Below are 22,772 nucleotides of genomic sequence, written 5' to 3' on the forward strand. Positions count from 1 at the left end.
ATACAGAGAGTATATTACCACACAGTATTGTAACATAGCTGAAACAATTTATTCTCCCATCTGCAATGTATGAACAATCCACTTGCTTTCTATCCTTTCCAAAGCCTAGGATTTTTAATTGTCTTAATAATTCTTTGGGGTGTGTAGTGTTACCTATTGAGATTTAAAAATGTATTTTCCTGATGGAGTAAAGATGGTGTGCATACATTATATGTTTTTAGGAGATGTGTGTGTGTGTGTATGTGTGTGTATATATATATATATATATATATATTACTCAAAGCCTACTTTAGGTCTTTTGCCCTTTTAGTTTGGATTGTTTGCTACTTATTATTTATTTACATAAATTATTTTTATATTCTGGACACAAATCATTTGTTATGATTCTGTAGCCCTTTGAAGGAAACAACTTGCCCACTGATCCAGAGTTCAAGTGAAACTTAAATTTCTAGTCTCTTTCCTTTCCGGTCATCACTATCCCAACCTTATTTCTGATTTCTTTCTCCTAAATTGATCTTTTGTATCTCACTTCATTTCTGACACTTTTTACTGGGCTTTCTGAATCTTCATTTAAGATAAACAAATTACTGTTTTTCTTTCTAAGTCACTGCCACTTTCTTTAGTATGTTTCTGAAAAGAGATTGTTCATTCTCTCAGCCAGTACTTGTTCTATAGTTTTATGGAAATCACTCAGCTTTCCATTTAAATCATCATTCCTTCAGACTCAGAGTAGAATATCTCTTATCATTTGAAACTCAAGGAATCTCCTAACTCTTCCCACTCTTTTTTTTTTTTTTTAAAGATTTTATTTATTTATTTGAGAGAGAGAGACAGTGAGAGAGAGCATGAGTGAGGAGAAAGTCAGAGGGAGAAGCAGACTCCCCATGGAGCTGGGAGCCCGATGCGGGACTCGATCCTGGGACTCCGGGATCATGACTTGAGCCAAAAGCAGTCGTCTAACCAACTGAGCCACCCAGGCGTCCCACTCTTCCCACTCTTATTCATTATGGTTATATAGCAACCAATTCATCAAGACCCTATAATTATCTTGGGATGTTTTAAGGACAACATACAATAAACTATCCCTAGAGTTACTTGACTTCCTGATAGCTAGTGAACCTCCTCTCCACACTGGGAAGAGAGCCTCCCAGATCCATGGCCGCAAACCGGATTTTACCGTCCTCTATGACTAATCTACTCTGAAATCAAATCAGACACTCTAATTCCAGTTTGGGCTACAATCTTCTCTCCTGATTTGCTCATTTTCTTACTCTGTTGATGCTTCTGATTGTTCACATCACAAGCCTCTATTTACACTCTCGTATCTCCTATGCTCCCAGCTTTATTTTTTCCCCCAGCTTTAAATCTATTTTAGATCACACTGCTACTAGAATTTTCTTTCTTTTTTTTTTTAATTTAAATCTCAGACATAATCTTTATTATTTTTTATTATTTTCAATTAGCCACCATATAATACATCATTAGTTTTTGATTAGTTCAATTCATCAGAATTTTCTTTCTAAAACCTGATTATGTAGTCTCCTATTTATACTGGAAAAGCTTAACTCCTTGACTAGACAGGACAGGATTTTCACTATCTCATACCTTATCTTGTCGTTCTCTTCAAGACTCACCTTTACACATAACCCTCAATAACCATTTCTTAGTTTCAAGATCTCACTCTGTCCTCTCTGGTTGCTTTGACTACTCATATGGCATCCACTGTGTATTTGGCAGTTAAATCCCCACTTATTTTTCAAAAGCCAGGCATCATTTCTTCAAGAAAATCTTCATTTACTCTTTGAATTACCCTCCAGAAGAATTAAGAGTTTGTCCTCGGGGGCCCCTATAAGTTAATATTTATCTTGCCGTAGTATGTAATCAGCTTGCCTGTCTTAGCCAATAGAGTGTAATTTCTGGGAAGTAAGAGAAATGCTCTTATCTGGACTTTTAGCTCCAGAAACTTAAAAAGACAATGAAAAGAAGAAAGGAAGAAGTAGAGAGAAAAAGATGATAAAACATAAAAGAATCTTGCACTGCAGATATTGTATATAAAAATAATGCACATAGATTATCAGTAATGATCTTAAAATAAAGACAGTCATTATAGTATATAAACAGTAGATGCTTATCTTTAATATAAACTCCAGTTAGGGACCCCTGCATGGCTCAATCGGTTAAGCGTCTGACTCTTGGTTTCAGCTCAGGTCACGATCTCAGGGTTGCGAGATTCAGCCCTGCTTCAGGCTCTGTGCTTTGTGTACAATCTACTTGGGACAGTTTCCCTCTTTCCCTCCCTCCCCCTTTGAACCTCCCCAGGCTTGCATGTGCACCTGCACATGCTCTCTCTTTTCCTCTCTCTCTAGCAAGTAAATGAAACCTTTAAAAAATAAACTCTAGGGGCGCCTGGGTGGCTCAGTGGGTTAAAGCCTATGCCTTCAGCTCAGGTCAAGATCCTAGGGTCCTGGGATCGAGCCCCGCATCAGGCTCTCTGCTCAGGAGGGAGCCTGCTTCTCCCTCTCTCTCTCTCTGCCTGCCTCTCTGCCTACTTGTGATCTCTCTCTCTGTCAAATAAATAAATAAAATATAAATAAATAAATAAACTCTAGTTTAAAATAATCAACATTATATCATCCCTATATTTAACTTCTTAGCTTTACTAGTATATACTAATACAGAAAATGACAAAATAATCCACCCCTTATTTAGAAAAAAGGAATCTTATTTTTAAATAATGATGTACAAGAATTACTCTAGCATGGAGAAAAGTAAATTAAATCATGGAGCTAAATATAATAATAGTGATTTTTACAATGATCTGCTTCATTTCACTGTTTAAACATAAAGTTTAAAATGCCACTTCCTCATGAGACATCTCAAGTTTTCTTTTTTCTTTTAAGATTTTATTTATTTATTTGACAGACAAAGATCACAAGTAGGCAGAGAGGCAGTAGGCAGAGAGGCAGGCAGAGAGAAGAGGAAGCAGGCTCCCTGCTGAGCAGAGAGCCTGATGCCAGGCTCCATCCCAGGACCCTGAGATCATGACCTGAGCAGAAGCCAGAGGCTTTAACCCAATGAGCCAGCCAGGCGCCCCCACCATTTCCTTTTGGTATAGTCCTTTATTTCCTTATCTTCGTCCTACTTATAAACATTTCCTAGCAAAAAGGAGCATAATCCGCATAATCTCTCAATGTCATAACTGGCCATAGGGTTGACCATTATAATACTAACCAAAATTATATCTGCGGCATTTTCAAAGCCCTCTGTGAGATGAAGCTGACATGGCAGCTTCGGCTGTTGCACATGGTTGCGGTGTGATGTATTTGCACATGCACAACCATTGAGATGAGCTTCTTGGCTGGGAGAAACGTAGAGAGAGAAGCAGGCTCCCTGCTGAACGGAGAGCCTGATGTGGGGCTCGATCCCAGGACCCTGGGATCATGACCTGGGCCGAAGGCAGAGGCTTTAACCCACTGAACCACCCAGGTGCCCCTCAAGTTTTCTTTTGTTGATAGTGAAAGGATCAATGTAATAAAAGCCTCCCTCAAACTGAAGAATCATTATAAAAACATGTACACTCCCAGAGACCCAAATGGACTGATCGTAAAAAAATAATATAAAACCTGGAATGAACATACAGACTACACTACAGTTCTAGAGAAGTTGATCAAATTTATAGCTTCCTCTACTAAATTACTCTAAGAATCAAAGGGACTTTACCTAGCCTATTTCATTGATTTCTGTGATTCAACAAATTTATGAACTATTAAAAATAATTTTAGAAGTTCTAACTGAGGCCAATAAAAGGAAGAGAAATTTATGGATGGGATAGCAATAAAGTTATGGGTTATGACAAAGAAGTAAATAACATAAATACATACATCATTGTCAAATGTCTTATGCATTTACCTCTGTGCATTTTAAGGGTAGAAGATAAAACACGACAGTAATGGATTCAGGCATTGTGTTTCATCTTAAATGCTTATCTGGAATATTCTCTTTTTTAAAAAAAATTTTAATTTAAACACAATGCCTGGATCTATTGTATTCAACCTTTCTGGGGGTGAGGGGCTAACGTGTGTGTGTGTGTGTGTGTGTGTGTGTGTGTGTGTGTGTGTGTGTAAATAATAAGTATGTAATACTATATAATAAAAATATGACAGTAATAGGATGATAGGGACTGAAAGAAAACAAACCATGATAAAGGGAACTGAGGAATTTCTGTTAGGTAATGAAGGCATCTCTAAAAACATAGCTTTTTTTTGTTACAATAAGGAGTTCCAAATCACTTTTAAAATATCTTTCAATGTAGGTAAATGACATAATGGAGAGTCTGAATTTAATTAAAGCAATTCAGTAAGGGACTAAAACTGATGGACCAAGTCCGTCTTTGGTTGGGGGTAAAATTTAGAACATAAAAGGTGGGTTTCATGCTTATCAGGCCACGTTCTCCATGAAATTATTATAATTTTTTTCATTGTCACTTTGATATTGGACAGCAGAAATTTCTAAGTTCCATCTATAAGGAGAGTCAAGAACATATTTTTTTTTTTTAATTAGACAGATCACAAGTAGGCAGAGAGGCAGGCAGAGAGAGAGAGGAGGAGGAGGCAGGCTCCCTGCTGAGCAGAGAGCTCGATGCGGAGCTCGATCCCAGGACCCTGGGATCATGACCTGAGCCGAAGGCAGAGGCTTTAACCACTGAGCCACCCAGGCGCCCCAAGAACATATTTTTTAATGGACTCCATTCAAAGGAGAAATATTCATTTTAACGAAGAGAAGGATTAATGGCCTCTTATGGAAATTAAGTTACTTATCAAGAGTCCCCAATCTGAATAGATTGGAATCACTTTACATTTGTTTGGAGATAGGATGAGGGAAGGCCTTCAAGAAATCTGCCTTTGGAAACAGTTCTGAATTTTCTCCGATATGGCAGTAAATGGACCATGAATGTCATCATTTTTGCTGGAAGATTTTTCAAAGAAAGCATTGTAAGTATTCAAACACAGAAGTATCTTGACAAAAATCCCTAAACTACATCAATTTTAAGCAATATGGTTTTTTGATAATACTCTCAAAATATGCCAGAAACCAAAAGCAATCCCAGAAAGCAGGGATTATATATGATGTATAGACTCACTGGTCACATTTTCATTTTAATTTCAGAGTAGTTGGTTTGGATCCATTTTTATGGCAATAGGCACTATCAAGACCAATTATGTGTGAACGCCGTTTGTAGTATATGCCAATAAGAGCATGCCATCAGTGCAAAGAAGGTGCTTACCTTGCTAATCTCCATAACAGGTGAGCACATCTACTGACTCATTAACTTAAAGGTAATAACAAGTGTTGGGGAGCAATTGGGAGGCTGAGAAATGTGATGGAAATGTGATGTGGGATTTTTTAAAAGATAAATAACACCTAAAAAGATGTCCTAAAATATCAAAAGAGTGCTGCTGTTGACCTTGACTTTGTAGTATGTTATTTAGGTGTTTCAACCAGGAATTAAGCTCCATATTAAGTTTATGTCACTCATTCAATAGCCAATGTCTGACTATATAGTCAAGGCAAAGGAAAGAAAAACCTCAATAAAAGTAAGTATCTTAAGCTCTTCATTTTATATTTCCTAGATTAAAGAGAGATTTCTTCTATTCATGGCCATCTTACAATGATTCTGAACCTCACCTGCTCTTCTTCAAGAACATCAGCATGAGAAAAATGGGACTCATAATTTTTAAGAAGGAAATTGTTATTGGAAAAAAAGGAAAACGAGATTATATTACTTGTGAAGACTAACGATGTTCTTTAAACAAAAGTTAAAAAAATTTTACAGCGTGTGATATGGTGTGGAATTATTCCTGGGATGTCAAATGAGAGTTTACAAATTAAAAAGTCTCAGAGCCCATCATTCAGAACTGATTAAGCAATTTTGTGGGCAGAACAATGGTATAATTTCTTTAGGAGTATGTAAATAGTTAATGGGTCTAATAGTGGTATGAGTATTTATTCCAGGCTAAAAAAGTAACCTTTAATTTCTATTTAGCAAAGCAGGGGAAATTTAAAAGTAACGTGATTCAGGCTGATTCATTAACATATAGAAAACTCCAAAAGCTTTAGAAAGTGGGTGTACTTAAGAGAACTATAGTAGTTCAAATTATCCTTGAATTCAAGTGTGCTACTGGCATGAGGGATTGGGTGAGTCGATCTAGTTAGAGCCTTGCTTACCATGTTAGATAAATTGGAATTCAAATAAGAGAATTACTGGATATTTACTTATTTTAAATATGTTAAAATATTTAAGCAGGAAAATATTAGATATTTTTCGTAAGTGGATTCATTCTGCTCCCGCAGAATGAAGAATGTGTGGAATGGAGGTAATTCAGTAAGAATGCCATTAGGACAATCCTGAACAATAATTTGTGATGGTGCCACGTGAGGCAGTTGCAGTTGGGCTGAAGAAAGAAAAAGGATTGAAAACATCAGAATAGGCTGCCCAATGATTAATCTGAAATTTAAGATGAGTCACCAATGATAATTCTTAGGTTTCTATCTTGGCAAAGTTAGAATATGAACGTTCTAGTCACCAAGGTAAGAAAAACAGGAGAGGGAGAGGGCCTGTTTGGGATTTGGAAAAAGGGTGAGAATGGTAAGTTCAGTGAATGAGTTATGGAATAATAATTCTTGGGTTCCAATTCTGGCCTGTTAGCTCATAGCCATGTGACATAGGAAATTTACTTAACTTCTCTGTTTCTCAGTTTACCCATAAAAGAAATGTAGATAGTTATAATATTTATCTTATAGTGTCACTGTGAGGATTAAACAAATTCATACCTATCATTACCAGTGACCACAACCCTTTCATAATCTCAATTTGCTATCCCACTCATTCTCACAACCTGACACTGAAACAATGATAACCTTGATTTCAACAATCTAGGATTCCACAATAATCTACAACATATTCTTCCTACCACCCATTATTGTACCTCCCTCTCCGTGTCCTTACTTCCCTCACCTCCCAGCTTAAATTCCATGGTCAATCTTTATACTCACTCTATTGCATATACTCTCAACTCCCTGGCTACTCCCTCCTTTTATCAGATTTAGCAAAATGTAATCTCCTTAAAGCTAGGCTATGCCTATACTACTCCTAGAACTAGAATAAAAATGGAGAAATATAACTGAATGTGACTAGAGAAATATACTCATCCAAGCTTACTGGTCTTATTCTAAATTTATGATGATTAATAAGGGGCTGCTCATTACTCCCTGCCAAACAAATGGTATTTATTCCCTTGATCCGTTAAGCTCCCACTTTCCTCAGTGCCTGTTGCGTAACTTCGTCCCAATCCTCTAAATTCTCATACAGTTTATGCTATCCTTTCTCTCAGCAATATCCCAGGTTCCTAATTCTCTAAGAGAAGTATCACATATGTTTTTATTCATTGCTGCCCCCTCAACATTGTTACATTGTTCTTTTTAAACTGTAAGTCAGATCATCCCCTTTTCTAATCAAAATCCTCTATTGGCTTCCAACCTCATTCAGAATAAAAGCTAAAGATCTTACAGTGGCCTAAAGTGCCCTACAGGACAAGAACATTTTATGACATCTTTGACCTTCTCCTCTACTATTCCTCCTCCTTCTCATTTAGGCCCAGTCACTAATCTCCTTGATGCCCTTCAGATAGGACTGTTTTCTCCTGCCTCTGAATCTTTTCTTGTCCATCCTTGGTGACACCTCTGTGAAGTTCCATCCCCCAACAGTCATGTGGATGACTCCCTCACATTCTTCAGCTCTTCATTCAACTATTCCCATATTGAACTCTAAAGTGTACCCCCTTAGTAACTACAGCCCCACATTTCTTCTCTTCTTTTCCTGCTTCAGCATTGCCCTTTATATTTAAAGCACAACCAGGTATGAAATAATTTTCTTATTTCATTGTTTATTGTTGGAATGAAAAATCTACAAAAGCAAAGATTTACTTTAGCTTTTACCATTTTATCTCCCTACCTATAATACTATTTGGCATCAACAAGACAATAAATACTTGCTAAATTAATGAATGAATATGTTAAGCATAGTAGCTGGTATGGTATATGTGCTCTCTCTATATGAGCTACTATTATTACATTTAATAATGATAATATATTGGGCATGTAAGATAGCATGGGGCCTTCAAGTTGCAGGCTTATAGGTTTGGGATGCAAACCTATAGATGGATGATAAACTGAATATAAATTAACATGATAATGAAGTCAACTAAATAAACAAGATCCCACTGGAAAGAATGTTAAGGGTGAAAAGCTATGACATATGAGGGTTGAGCAAAAGGATTCACCATCATGGAGCAGGATGAAGTCATGAAAACCAGGAAAGATAAAGGGCAGGTATCCAGAGAAACAGAAGAAAGCCCAGGAGAGTGTGGCATAATGGCGGTCAGTGAAAGGTAGGCATTCATGAAGGACGAAGTCGTCAACAGTGCCAAATATTATAGAGTAGGTAGTACCAAGGAAATGATAAAAGAGCAAATGTTGAGATGCAAATCATGATTAAAACTGTAGGAAGATTTAATGATTGAAAATAAATCTTCAGAATCAAGAGGATCTAAAAAAAAAAATCCAGCGTGAGGGTTTTGTTAAGATTGTTAGAATACAAGAATATTCACGTAACACATGTTCTCTACCTTTGATTCTCTCAAAGAAAGAAAAGATAGAGTAATAAAAAGAAAGCAGCTCATGCTTGACTTTAAGTGACCAGAGGTTGACATAAGTGGACCAAGGAAGTAGTCTCCTGGTTCAATGAACTTAGTAGGGTTTTACATAGGCAGCTAGATGTTAGGATGACATGATGAATTTCTTTCTAGGGTTAAAATCTGAGATCAAGCCTGCATCAAAAGTAGTAAAATTACTATAACTTTAAAAAGAATATAAATATCTAAAAATGGTACAAGTCCTTTATCTTTAAGATAATGCTATGAAAAATAAAATAACACCAAAATTCATCTAAAAAGTATTTTTATGTGGCATTCATTATTTTTAATTAATGTTATTTACTACAGGATGTCTAATGAATCTCACATGAAGAAAGGAAACTGAGAATTAGTTATTGCTATCCTCAGCAATGTGGGGTATTTTCCTTTGCTCTACATTTGTAGTTTGAGAAAATGAAGAGTTTTAAATAATTTTTAAATAAAGACATTTAAAATACAACCAGTATTTTACAGATAATTACAAAATGAATCATAAGTGGGTGCAAATTGAGTAATTTGATTAATTTCTAGGTTGACCTTTAGAAAAGTATTTGTCTAACATTTTTTAGTTGTTGTATTTTTATTATATCAAGCTAAAGTCCCAGCCACTGAATTTCCGTGTCGTATTTAAAAATGTGAACTGCATTATGGATATAAAATAGTTTGTTTTGTAAAATAAGCGTTTCACTTTAGAAACAATTTGGATTTTGAAATGTAATGTGAATATTATCTTTGACTACCTACTTCTCTTTATATCGAGGTTTGACTCTTCTCTGGATTGCCTCAGTTATGCATTTCCCACTTACATATTTATTTAATTAAGTATTTTGCAGGTGGTTAAATTTATTGTTCACCAATAAAAAATAAAATACACCTAATGACAGTGCATAACTTTCTTCAGCATATGTGTCCTCTTTCTAGGTAGCCTCTGACCTAGATAAGAGGACTGAACATTGCAGATATAGAATGTGCATCTCCAGCAAAATTGCCCATAAGAATAACTTCATTATTCTGGGAAGCTAGATCTATAAAACATGTAAGATGTAGAAGTGTTCTGCCTATACAATTTCTGGTAAGTACAGCATGACTAACTGGTGAAGCCTGAGTCAGCTTCAGTTAGAGTACACCTTACGAAAACGTTTACTGTGCCATGAAGAAAAAAGAAAATATAGTGGGCAAAGGTGTCTACTTGGCAGTAATGGGGCATTTTTGATCTATAGAGCACTGTCTTGATCAATGGAAAAGAATCAGCCCTGGAAGCATTTAATGGTATAGCATACCAGTTCTCACAGAAACCCCAAGTTAGAGCAGAATGATGAGAAGGAAAAACTCACCAGGACTACTGGACAGATTGTTGTGGGTGGTAAAATATGGTCCTTCAAAGGTCCGCAGTCACATTCAGGTTTGAGATGAGAAGCACATTTATTATGCAGCTAGGAAGGAGAAAGAAGACACTATCATTTGGCATGACAACAGCAAATATGGAGCAGATATTTCAACTGAGATACAGCAAATGCATTAAAAAATACATCAAAAGGATTCCAAGAACAATTAAGAGGATCAAAAAGGGAATGAGGTTATGTTTGCCCTTATATATCTACCTTAAATCCACGGTTCAGCAACTTCTATGACCCAGCCTATATATTTTCGAATTCTAAGAAATGTTTATATTCAAAATACTTTAGGTTTTATACCAATGAATGCCTGATTTCCTTGACAAATGCAAATTATTGTCTCTTCCTTTGCTTATCTGTTAGCATAATTCTGAAACCACTGTGCGCCGTGGATGCTTTTTTTTTTTTTTGACCCTCCTGTTTTCTCAAAGTCATTCCAAAGTGCACAGCTCAGTATGGGGCATAATTGATCCCATCATTAGTTTTAACTTTGTAATTCAATATGTAAATGTAACCAGAGATTCATCTCAGTAGGAGCAGGATATAAATATAAGAAGATGATTATGATTATAAAAATTTATCTTTATATTGTATTTATCAGCTCTACATTAAGTTAGGGTATAATCACGTAATGTTTTTTACTTTTTAACATGTATGAACCTAAGCTGTATTTTTATCCATCTTGGTCACAAGCTTAAATTAAGGTGTTCTAACATAGTGCATTAAATAGTGATTTTTAAAATTGAGGTGGTAGTTTTTATGGGAATCATACATATTTGCTAAAGGCATCTAGGGGACTTCTCGCTCTCTCACTCCATATTAATTTAATATAAAATTATTAAAATATAAAATTTATCATAAAATATTACTACTTTAGAACAATTATACATGTTAGTAAAGTAATGTGTTTTGTTCAAAACAAAAACGGAGCGGCATCATTTTTCAGTTTTGAACCAAAGACACTCCATTTAAGTCATGGCTACATTAATTTTCAAAACAAGCTTACCTTAGTAAGCAGTTAATTAGCAATCAAACATAAACGCCCAAAGAGTGTTGATTTACTGTTGGTGATAGAACTCCCCTGAAGTGGTATTCTGTTGCCCTTCAATCTAAAACATCTGTCGTACTAACTCCTCGCCCTGAGTTAAGGCTACTTGGGCAATGATTCCTACACATTAGGCCCCATTACATGAAATGAAAGAACCTCTCCATATACATCCATGGTTAGCAGCTGCTTCTCAGTGACATGTAAACTCCTTCTAAGGAAATGGTTTAGTCTTCTTACCAAGCACTGCTGATCTACGTCAAGAGGCAAGAGGTGTTAAAGACAGAGATTCAGGCCACATGTACAAAAGAACTAAATAAATGGATGTTCTGATTTGGCAAATGAAAATTTGGTGGTGAAAATGTATTATTAATTTATTGGACTTAATCAATTTCCTTAGAATAAATCATGGCTCTGGAATTTGAGATTTGGACATAATGGACAATGGATTCCTCAAAAGGTATGTTGAAGTCCTCACTCTTGATAGCTGTGAATGTGAACTTATTTGGAAATAAGATCTCTGTAGATGTACTCAGGTTCAGCTGAAGTTTTACAGGATAAAGAGGAGCCCAGGTCCAATGACTGGTGTCCTCATAAGAAGAGAAAAATCTGGACCTACAGGGACAGAGATGGAGAGAAGAGGCCACGTGGCAACACAGGAAAAGATCTGGTGATGCAGCCACAAGGCAAGGAAGAGCAAGGAGGGCAGGCTCCCAGCAGAGCCCAGGAAGCCGCAAGGAAGCGTTCTCCCAGACACCCTTCAGATGGACTCTGACCCTGCTGACCTTGATTTCAAATTTCTGGCCTCCAGTACTAAAAGAGAATAAAGCTCTGCTGTTTAAAGCTACTCATTTTGTGGCATTTTGTGATGGCAGTCCTGGGAAGCTTACATCTCAATCAGTATGAAAAAATGAACAAAAACCAAAAACAAACGATGAGTCTTAAGGCTCTTCTATGCCAGGGTGTCACAGCAAAAAAGGCTTTTGTTTTTTGATCCTGTATGACCTCTTTAAATCTGAGAATGCAGAATCCAAGAAGCCTCTAATTTGTAGAGGCAAGATCTACATTAAAAATCCCTGTGTGTACGGAATGAGAAAGTTCTGAATTTTTTTTCCTCTTCCCTGAAGTTCGTACAGCCTCACATGCGACACTGAAGGACAGAGGGGCAGGGCTCTCTGAGTGCCCGCACCGACCACAGATATGCTATCTGAGGGCCTCCCTCTCCCCTACGCCTGCATTCCATGTGTTTCCAACAATTTGCAACTGATATGGCAAAGGATAACTATCCTTTCTGTATATTTATTTGAGGCCTACCAGATGTAAGAAGCGATGGCAAACATAAAATGAACTTAATGACAGTTTTCTGTCTTTTTCCTTTTTTTAAAGACCATTTTCCAGCCAAAAAGAAAAAAAACTAATGGCTTTAATAGAATCACACTTGAGCTGAACACAGTATGTGTATAGGGGGTAACTCTTCATATTTGGGTATGGGGATTTCAGAATATAAGTGCCAAATAAAACTAGCATGTGCCTTTTTAGTTTGCCTGTCTTGTCTATATCCCTGAGCTTTGTCCAGGTAGCTGTGAGGCAGAATCCTGCAGGAATATGGTCAAGTAGCAGACTCTAGAAGAAAGTCGGTAGTCATGTGATCATTAGTAAAACAGGGACACGCAGTGCAAAAAAAAATCTCCTGCCCCAAAATTCTGTATTAACTAGTAACGTGCACTGATACCTTACTTTTTTTTTTTTTTTTTTTTTTTTAAAGACTGGGAACTGAGAGCTGCTCAATGTACTTGGGTGGCCATCAACACCACCATGACATTGCATGAAACCCAAAGTGTCAAAACGGAGGACACCATATGGGAACTACTGATCATTCTCATCATTTCAAAAGCTAGAAGACAAATTTGTGTAGCAGTTCTAGTTTATTCACCATATTGCTGAGAGACACACTTGAAGACAAAGTACAAAATGTGAAAGCCAAAAAAAGTAACTTATAGTTCTCAGTACTATTTATGAAGATTAAGAGTGAACATCATTTGGGGAGCCTAGGTAGTCCAGTCAGTTAAGGGACCCACTTTCGGGTTTTGCTCAGATCATAATCTCAGGGTCATGGGAAGAAGCAGAGCCCTGGTTGGAGACCCCAGTTTGGAGACCCCCACCCCCAGCTTGGAGCCTGCTTCAGGCTCCCTGTTCAGAATAGAGACTGCTGGAGATTCTCTGTCTCTTCCTCCCACCCACCTCCCCTGCTTACACACTCTCTCTCCCTCACTCTCAGATAAAGAAAGAAAGGAAGAAAGAAAGAAAGAAACCCTTTAAAAAAAAGTGAGGATCATTTTTTGTTGTGAACCCTAAACTGCTCTAAAAATAAAAAGTCTATTTAAAAAAGGCAAATATCAAAAAATACAAGCCATATGATAGATTTTAAATTTTTTTAAAAAGATTTTATTTATTTACTTGAGAGAGAGAGATTGAAAGAGAGCATGAGAGGAGAGAGGGTCAGAGGGAGAAGCAGACTCCCTGCAGAGCAGGGAGCGCAATACGGGACTCAATCCTGGAACTCCAGGATCATGACCTGAGCTGAAGGCAGTCACTTAACCAACTGAGCCACCCAGGCACCCCCATATGATAGATTTTATTTTATTTTTTTAATTTTTTTTTTAAGATTTTTATTTATTTATTGAGAGAAAGGCAGTGAGGGAGAGCATGAGCGAGGAGAAAGTCAGAGGGAGAAGCAGACTCCCCATGGACCTGGGAGCCCGATGCGGGACTCGATCCCGCGACTCCCGGATCATGACCTGAGCCGAAGGCAGTCGTCCAACCAACTGAGCCACCCAGGCGTCCCCATATGATAGATTTTAAAAGCTCCTTCCCTCCCCCAATCCAAAATCTTAGGTTACTGGCAATGCTTTATTTCTTTTTTTTTTTTTTTGCAATGCTTTATTTCTTGATCAGATTCTTTTTTTTTTAAGATTTTTTATTTCTTTATTTGACAGAGAGAGAGATGACAAATAGGCAGAGAGGCAGGAAGAGAGAGAGGGGAAGCAGGCTCCCCACCTAGCAGAGAGCCCGACGCAGAGCTCGATCTCAGGACCCCGAGATCACGACTTGAGCCAAAGGCAGTCTTTAACCCACTGAGACAACCAGGCGCCTCTCTTGATCAGATTCTTATTACATGAGTTGTTCATTTATGCAAAATTCATCCAGTTCTACCCTTAGGATATTTATATTTTTCTGCATGTATGTTATTTTTCAATATAATTTTAAAAAGGAAAAAGGTGAACATAATCAGCAATAAAAACAATTTGCTTAAACTTGTCGCCATGACATTTTACAGACAAGCGTATAAGAAAAAGACACAGCTGAGTCCTTTTCAGTGTCAGTAAGATGCTGAAGATTGAAAATTGTCTTAAAGATAACCCAGATCCCAAATCAGCAGAAGTGAAAATACAAAAATCCTCATCAAGAATATAAATAAACTAGAGCACAGATGAATCCTGCCTCTTCAATAAAATGGCCAGTGGAGCCCCAGAGATAAGAAATTGTTACCTTCAATAACATGGAGGACATTAGGAGAAGGAAAGGAAAAGTGAACTGGGGAAAATTGGAGGGGAAGATGAACCATGAGAGACTGAGGACTCTGATGAACAGAGGGTTTTGGAGGGGACGGGGGTAGGGGGATGGGTGAGCCTGGTGGTGGGTATTAAGGAAGGCATGGATTGCATGGAGCACTGGGTGTGATGCATAAACAATGAATCTTGGAACACTTAAAAAATAAAATTAAATTAACAAAACAAAAAGAAATTGTTGCCGTCTTTTAAGTGTTTTATTTTGGTTCCTGGGTGTCTTTGCATTTTTTTAAGAGTAAGACACAGAAATCCTTAAGTCATTTTATTTTTATATGTACAGAAATTCTTTTTTTTTTTTTTAAGATTTTATTTATTTATTTGACAGAGATCATAAGCAGGCAGAGAGAGGGGGGAGCAGGCTCCCTGTGGAGCAGAAAGCCCGATGTTGGGCTCGATCCTAGGACCCTGGGATCATGAGCTGAGGCGAAGGCAGAGGCTTAACCCACTGAGCCACCCAGGCGCCCCCAGAAATTCTCTTTTGTATTAACTGAATCAGTCCTATATCTAGGAAATTCATAAAATATGAACCAGCTTTTCCTGGAAATGAATTAAACACTTGGAAATAATTTCAGAGTTTATGACAATTTCCAATGGCACCTAATTTACAGCCAGATCTGTGTTTATTGGGAAAAGCTGTCTCAAGTTAGGAAGAAAAAGAAAACATGTGAAAGTACGTATGCGTGTGAATGTGTGTATATGCACGTGTATGTATTTACAGGGTGGAGTTGTGGAAAGAGTTGGGGTACTATATTGAGAAGAAAGCACTAGAATCTAACAAGTCAAAGGAGGAAAAAAAATAGAAAATAAATTTCCATATGTATTTGTAGGAAAATAAGACACAGACGTCATTCTTCTAAAGAAAAACTAAGTGCCCTGATTTAAAGGAACATTGTTGGTTTATACATTCTTTTGTTTCTAACATTTTGCAAATTCAGAATCCTGCTTTAATGCAGATATTTGCTAAAGCATAAATTTTCTTATTGGAAAGGCATTGGAAACACTACTACTCATAGCCTAATACTTTAATAAAGGAGTAGACCCACATGATACCGAAAGTAAATAAATCATAGCCATTGTAGGCTTTCTTTTGTCAAGTTCAAATGAAATGTATCACCCTCCTATCTTGCTGAGTCCCACCTCACTGGGGACATTTTAGTACAACCAGGAGCAAATTACAACTTGTTTTTTAAAAGAATGTCAAGGAAATACACTCTCAGCAGAACTGAACTCACATTCACAGTGGGATCTTAGGAACAGAGAATGTAAGCAAGTGAAGGAAGAGAGAACCAATGAAGATATTTAGCCTGGCTGACTGAATTATAAAACACACAAGAAAATGGTTGCATAAATGCTAGAAGATAGTTCACAGTCTTCTTAGGAGTTTTCTGTTTTTATTTTTTAAGTGGTTAGATTTGCAACAGGAGATAAAACTCAGTTTCCTAAGACCTTAATTTTATATCTTCAAGATGGCAAATTAGTATCCTTTCAAGAAGCCACCAATTGCTGGCTAAAAAGTGGGTATTAAAATGAGTTCTTATCTTTAGTATTTGTGTAAACCTACTTGTATACCTGATGCAGACTTAGGTATTTAGAGGATGACCTTCTAAAAAACAGAATTTAGGGCGCCTGGGTGGCTCAGTGGGTTAAGCCGCTGCCTTCGGCTCAGGTCATGATCTCAGGGTCCTGGGATCGAGTCCCGCATCGGGCTCTCTGCTCAGCAGGGAGCCTGCTTCCCCCTCTCTCTCTCAGCCTGCCTCTCTGCCTACTTGTGATCTCTCTCTGTCAAATAAATAAAATCTTTAAAAAAAGAAAAAGAGGGGTGCCTGGGTGGCTCAGTGGATTAAGCCTCTGCCTCCAGCTCGGGTCATGATCTCAGGGTCCTGGGATCAAGCCCTACATGGGGCTCTCTGCTCAGCGGGGAGCCTGCTTCCCCCTTTCTCTCTGCCTACTGCTCTGCCTAGTCGTGATCTCTCTCTCTCTCTGCATCAAATAAATAAAAATCTTTGAAAAAAAAATAAAATAAAAAAAGAAAAAAAGAAAAAGAAAAACTTCCCTATTAAAAAAAAAATTCCAGGGGCACCTGGGTGGCTCAGTGGTTAAGCCTCTGCCTTCAGCTCAGGTCATGGTCTCAGAGTCCTGGGATCGAGTCCCACATCGGGCTCTCTGCTCTGCAGGGAGCCTGCTTCATCCTCTCTCTCTCTCTCTGCCTGCCTCTCTGCCCACTTGTGGTCTCTCTCTGTCAAATAAATAAAAAATCTTTAAAAAAAAATTCCATATCTAACATTAAGAAGATGAGTACATTCGTGATTAAAGTGAACTTACCAAAAAGACCTCCCCTAAGCTCCACACTCTGTCAAGCATTTTCGGTGATTTAAAAAAAAAAAAAAAAGTATATTTTTGACCAGGAGCTTGATCACAATGTAATCTAAAAGTGTGCACAACATTAATATGCAGATGTGAAACCTCTGGAAAACATTTAGTCTTTTCTTCTGGTATGGAGTAACTGTATAGAAAGTATTCCAAAAAAGAGAACGACTAGTGTCAGGGACGATTTCAAGGCAGATATGGACCTTATTTTGATTTTGCAGGTGTAGTTAGAATTGAAGGTGGATACACTCAGGGGAATAGAGTCAGCAAAGTAACAGGCAAGCGGGAAGCATGGCCTTCCTAAGGGACTGCCCACAGTTCTCCACAGCTACAGCAGGGGCTGTGTGTAGAAAGGAATAACATATACGTCATGTGCTTAGGCTCGGGTCTGATATTTGAGGAACTGAAAACCAGGTCGGGTAGGAGGAAGTGAGGGCTGCATTTATTATCACAGAACTATTATAGGGTGCTGAAGGTGGCAGATGATAACAAACTAGTATTTTCAGAAGATGATTCTGGAGGTGGTTTGCAGCCTGCATTATAGGAAAAGTACCTTCTGTTAGGGAGCTAAGCCAAGAGAGTCTGACTCTAATCTAGTTAAGAGGTGCTAAGAGTTTGCACTTGGGCTGTGAATGATGGCTACAAAAACTCAAATCTGAGAGTGATATTTTAAGGAGAAAATGTCAAGCCTCAGTGATAGGTTGAATATATGAGAGAAAGGTGAAAGACAAGAATAAAAGAAATTGACTTCTAACTTTATTTCCAATGACTGCAAGCATGATGATACCATGTCTGATAGAAAATAGAGAGCTGGAATACTTGCTTTTTACGAATATAAATAAATCAGCTTAGTCTAGGATTTAGTGAGATTCAGAACCACATGGTTCTGGATGATTTTAGAATATGAAGATGCTATTCTATTCTGACTCAGACTGCGCAACTAGATCCTTCCAGAGGTGAAAGAGAAAGGGCATGAGTAATATTCATGGAGTGCCCTCTGTGAGCCAGGAGTTGGGATTTTGTGTCCCTGGGGTATTTTACCCAGTTTTCACTGTGATAATAATTGTCAGTTACTGAGTACTTCTTATGTGTGAGGTCTTGCTCTAAACACACTTACACAGATTTTTTTTAATACATTTAATTCTTAAAACAATCCTGTATGATAGGTATTGTTAACTCCATTTTATAAATTAGGAAACTGCCCCAAGCTTCTTATATACCTGTTCCAAGATTATACAACTACTATCTTAATTATTGGACAGTGAACTTGTTAAGAATCTGGTCAGTTGAACTTAGAAGACTCCACCCATTTCCAAAAATAATACATAAAAGAAAGCAATAGCCTTGGAGAAACTCATGAAATGAAGCCGTTTCATTCTCTTTGTTTCTCTTTGCAATCTGTTTCCTAAAGACTCCATTCAGATAGGTCTTCCTAAAGCTTAGCATTGTGATGCCAGAGCCCATCTCTTTCACAACTTCTGCTAGGTATTTTCTATATTAATAGTACTTTCTGGGAAGCATGTGGACATAAAAAAGTAGATTCAGTCTGTTTAAAGGCAATCAGTAATAGCAGGAAAACACTGGGGTTGAGAACAGATCAACCTTATACTAAAATCATCATATAATGGTTCAAAGAAGAAAGTATACATTACACCAAATATATAAATATTCTTAGGTAAATATATTTTGTTTAACTAGGTATGAAATCATTAAATTAATAAATATGTCCTTTAAAGTGCTTACAGTTAAAAATCCAAAAGTGAGGGGCGTCTGGATGGCTCAGTGGTTAAGCCTCTGCCTTCGGCTCAGGTCATGATCTCAGGGTCCTAGGATTGAGTCCCGCATTGGGCTCTCTGCTCAGGAGAGAGCCTGCTTCCTCCTCTCTCTCTCTCTCTCTGCCTGCCTCTCTGCCTACTTGTGATCTCTCTCTGTCAAATACATAAATAAAATCTTAAAAAAAAAATCCAAAAGTGCCTAGAGAATGACCTTATTTTGGAGAGGGTTACATATTCCTCCGGATACATGAGAACTTTAAAAAAAAATTATGCAAGTCTTGTTTTATGAACCCAATACCCATAGGACCTCTAGAGATCATGGTTTGCAAAAAATAAGGCTGAGGCCCACCAGAAGGCTCTGGACTTTGCAGAGCTTAGTAAGTTGGCAGCCATTTTTTTTTTTTTTTACTCTTCCTTAAACCCTCAGTGCTCCCTTGTTTCCTAAACAGAACCAAAGGATTTAGAGACATTTATGATTTATATTGTGCTCTGCTATAGTGACAGAATCATCTTCATTTACACATTGATTTTAAGAATAAGATGTCAGGGGCACGTTTTCTGAATTGATTTGGGCATGAAATCCTGAGAGTTTTAAAAGTATAGTTTATTCAGAGGTAACAACCTATTTCCTACAAAAAGGAGGAGGACAAATTTCTTTCCTTTTAAAAAGATTTTATTCATTTGTTTTATTTATTTATTTATTTATTTATTTAAGAAAGACTGGTGATGGGGGGTGAGTAGAAGGAGAGGGAAAAGCAGACTTCATGCTTAGTGAGGAGCCCAATGTGGGGTTTGATCCCATGAGGCTGACATCAAGACCTAAACCAAAACCAAGAGTTGGATGCTTAACTGATTGAGCCACCCAGGTGCCCCAGGAAGGCCCAATTTCTTACAAGGCTGAGGCCAAGATTAAGACCAAATATAAATGTACAGCTGGGGGCACCTGGGTGGCTCAGTGGGTTAAAGCCTCTGCCTTTGGCTCAGGTCATGATTCCAGGGTTCTGGGATCAAGCCCCACATAGGGCTCTCTGCTCAGCAGGGAGCCTGCTTTCCCTTCCCTCTCTGCCTGCCTCTCTGCCTACTTGTGATCTCTGTCTGTCAAATAAATAAACAAAATCTTTAAAAAAAAATGTACAACTGGTAAGTAGTCGAGGTAGCAATCTAGATTTATGGAATCACAGATAAGAGGGACATTAAAACATACGAAAGAAAACTAGGAAAACAAAATGGAATTTAAAACAAGAAAAGAATTTCAAGATTCCTTGAATGTCAGTAACAGACTACTAGCAGTGATAACTTCAAGGAGAGTCATTTCTATAGAATGGAAAGGGCAGAAGACATACCTCATGGATATTTAAAAAAAAAAAAAACAAAGAAAGAGATCAGTCAAATAAAGAAAATTCTAGAAACTCACAGGCCTTTGTATTGGAAGCTCACAAGCCTCATGCATATTTTTAGAGTATTCAAAATGTGTACACATTTAAAACACATTAATTTTTTAAGAAATAAAAAAAGAAAAGCAAAATAATAAACTTAAGATATTACATTTGAAATTTATGAAGAATGGGAAAAAAACTTGAAGTACAAGGGAGAAATAAATTCTGATATTCTCTAAATTCAGTTTATGTTAAAATAAAGACAGACTAAGGAAAGAAGCACTATATGGGGAAATTAGGGAAACAGGCTTCTACAATATTGAATCAAAAACTACGTATTCTTATAGATACTTAGCAAAAAACAAAACAAAAAACCTAATATCATGTGTACAAATTTTCTAAAAAAATCAAATAGTTGTGGTCTTCTTAAAACTGAGGACTCAACATGTTTAAGTAATCCATATGTGTAATTTAAATCATTGTTAGACATTTTATTATAATAACCAAACACTTCAAAAAAATAAAACTCTTCCATAATTGAGGAAATTTCAAATGTAAATGTAATTTAACTGAGTAATAGCTGAAAATGATTGAAGAAAATGTGTTCATTTAAAAAAAGTATATAATCGTATTTTTGAAATGCAAGTCACAGTTCGTTCTCTCATTATCCTGTGTGTATGCATATGTGTGTTTAAGAAAAATTGTAAATGGTTTGTGGGGTGTGGGGTTGAAGGGCACTACAGAAAAATTTAAACTGAAACACTGCTCCCTACTGTTTTAATCCCACAAAAGCAAGAACAATTTTTCCTATAACAAGAGGGCTCATACACTAGCTGGAAAAACAAAACAAAATTAACGTGTGTGTGGGAGAGGGGAAATAATCCCCTAAATATTTCTGTACTATATTATAAAAATGACATTCTAATTAATTTCCAGAAGTTAAACACAAAACTCTAGCAATTACCACCTATTTGAACCAGGCATTGATAATTACGCAAACCAGAAGAGTCCTAAAATTTCCCAGAAAAAGACCAATTTACCTCTTCTTTCTCAATCATCAATATCATTCCAATGACTAGAGTTTACATCTATAAACATTATATGTAAATACCATATGTAAAATTTTATACCTCAAATTATGATACAAGTGAAGGAGTAAGGCAACAACATGTTGTGAAGAAGGGCAAAATAAGTTCTTAAAAGGATCAAGAACTAAAATATGGACCCACTTGCATGTCTGCCTAGCCATGCGGTCAACGACAATTTGCTATGTTTTTCTTGGTTTAAGCATCTTCACTATGTAATTAAGTCTTTGGATCACATTATTCATCTGTCTACACTTTGCAAGCCCATAGATTCTGTTATTAAAATAAATTTACAGCATGTGAGATAGAAATTTCTTCTAAAACAGCATTAGGGATGGAGGGAGAGCTAAATTCTACTCAGACTGTGTCCCGCACGCGTCACCCACCCATGAGCCATGACATCTCCTCACCTTCCTGATACCTCCCAGAGCTCCATGGAGCATTGGTGGAATCTGCATAATGGTATAGTCTTTAAGGTTGCCAATAGCTCTAAAATTCTGGATTCTGTGAGGACAAATCTGACTTCGACCTTTATCCCAGTGGGAGATAGATGACTTTATGCCCGCTTAGTCTAAAATTCAGGATGATCGCCCGGGATAAAACTCTTGGAGGGTATGGGATACGCAGTCTCCACTGTGAGTGAATGCTAGAGATTTGTTTTCCAGTGTTACTCACTGTGATCTGACACCAAACACAATGCAGTCCTGTCAGGCCCTGGTAACATTTGACTGTTTTGTGGCACTTATCACACTTGGTTGGGCAGTTACCTTCAACCCAGTAATGATGCATGACCTAGAACAGAACAAGAGCACCGTGATAAGAAGAGTCATCCATACACACCACCCCAAGCAGGTGAGCAGAGCTGCACACTTACATCAGTGTTCTTCTTGGACTTCACGTAAGTCTTGATGCAAGAAGGAGGCGCTCTAGCCACACAGCGTTCATGGACTGTGTACTTGCAAACTGAAAAGAAACATGTACACGCATTCAGAGCGAATCCTGGTCCTGATTGCAATTTTATAGGGAAAGAATGACATTAACAGAACCTCATTTCATATCCACTGCTCCCTAATCAATCCAATCAGCGACATCAAGAAAAAGTCTAAGTTGACTGTTTTTACGGAATACAAAAGGCCAATTAGTACAGGAAATATTATGCATGTGAAAAACCAAGACTCCTCTATCATGGCATAGCAGGAAATGCTTAATTAAATCAGGCCTCACTCAAATTTTTCACAATAATTCCCAGATGACAGAAATATTAAAGACAAATTGATGACTGCCAAATGGCTTGGTGTCATTTGCTAGAAGGAAGAGATCTATATTTTACGAAGTATAGGCATGAGAGCAG

At 37.4% G+C, this 22,772-nt stretch overlaps 1 protein-coding gene across 5 annotated transcripts in view; it reads right to left on the minus strand.

Annotated features, from left to right (window-relative positions):
• Positions 1-22,772, minus strand: part of LOC111147309 (diacylglycerol kinase beta) — a 630,133-nt gene that overhangs the window by 468,553 nt on the left and 138,808 nt on the right. For 3 of the 5 annotated variants that reach the window (XM_022503292.1, XM_022503290.1, XM_022503291.1), the window contains 3 exons: positions 22,296-22,384; positions 22,097-22,213; positions 10,085-10,183 (listed from right to left, as the gene is read on the minus strand). In XM_022503292.1, coding sequence (XP_022359000.1) covers positions 10,085-10,183; positions 22,097-22,213; positions 22,296-22,384 — 305 coding nt within the window. Of the gene's footprint in view, positions 1-8,048; positions 8,052-10,084; positions 10,184-22,096; positions 22,214-22,295; positions 22,385-22,772 lie in introns of all 5 variants that reach the window. The other 2 variants (XM_022503289.1, XM_022503288.1) reach the window with 1 other exon arrangement.

This window comes from Enhydra lutris, unplaced genomic scaffold (assembly GCF_002288905.1).
Source record: "Enhydra lutris kenyoni isolate GAN:26980312 unplaced genomic scaffold, ASM228890v2 scaffoldscaffold16, whole genome shotgun sequence".
NCBI lineage: Eukaryota > Metazoa > Chordata > Mammalia > Carnivora > Mustelidae > Enhydra > Enhydra lutris.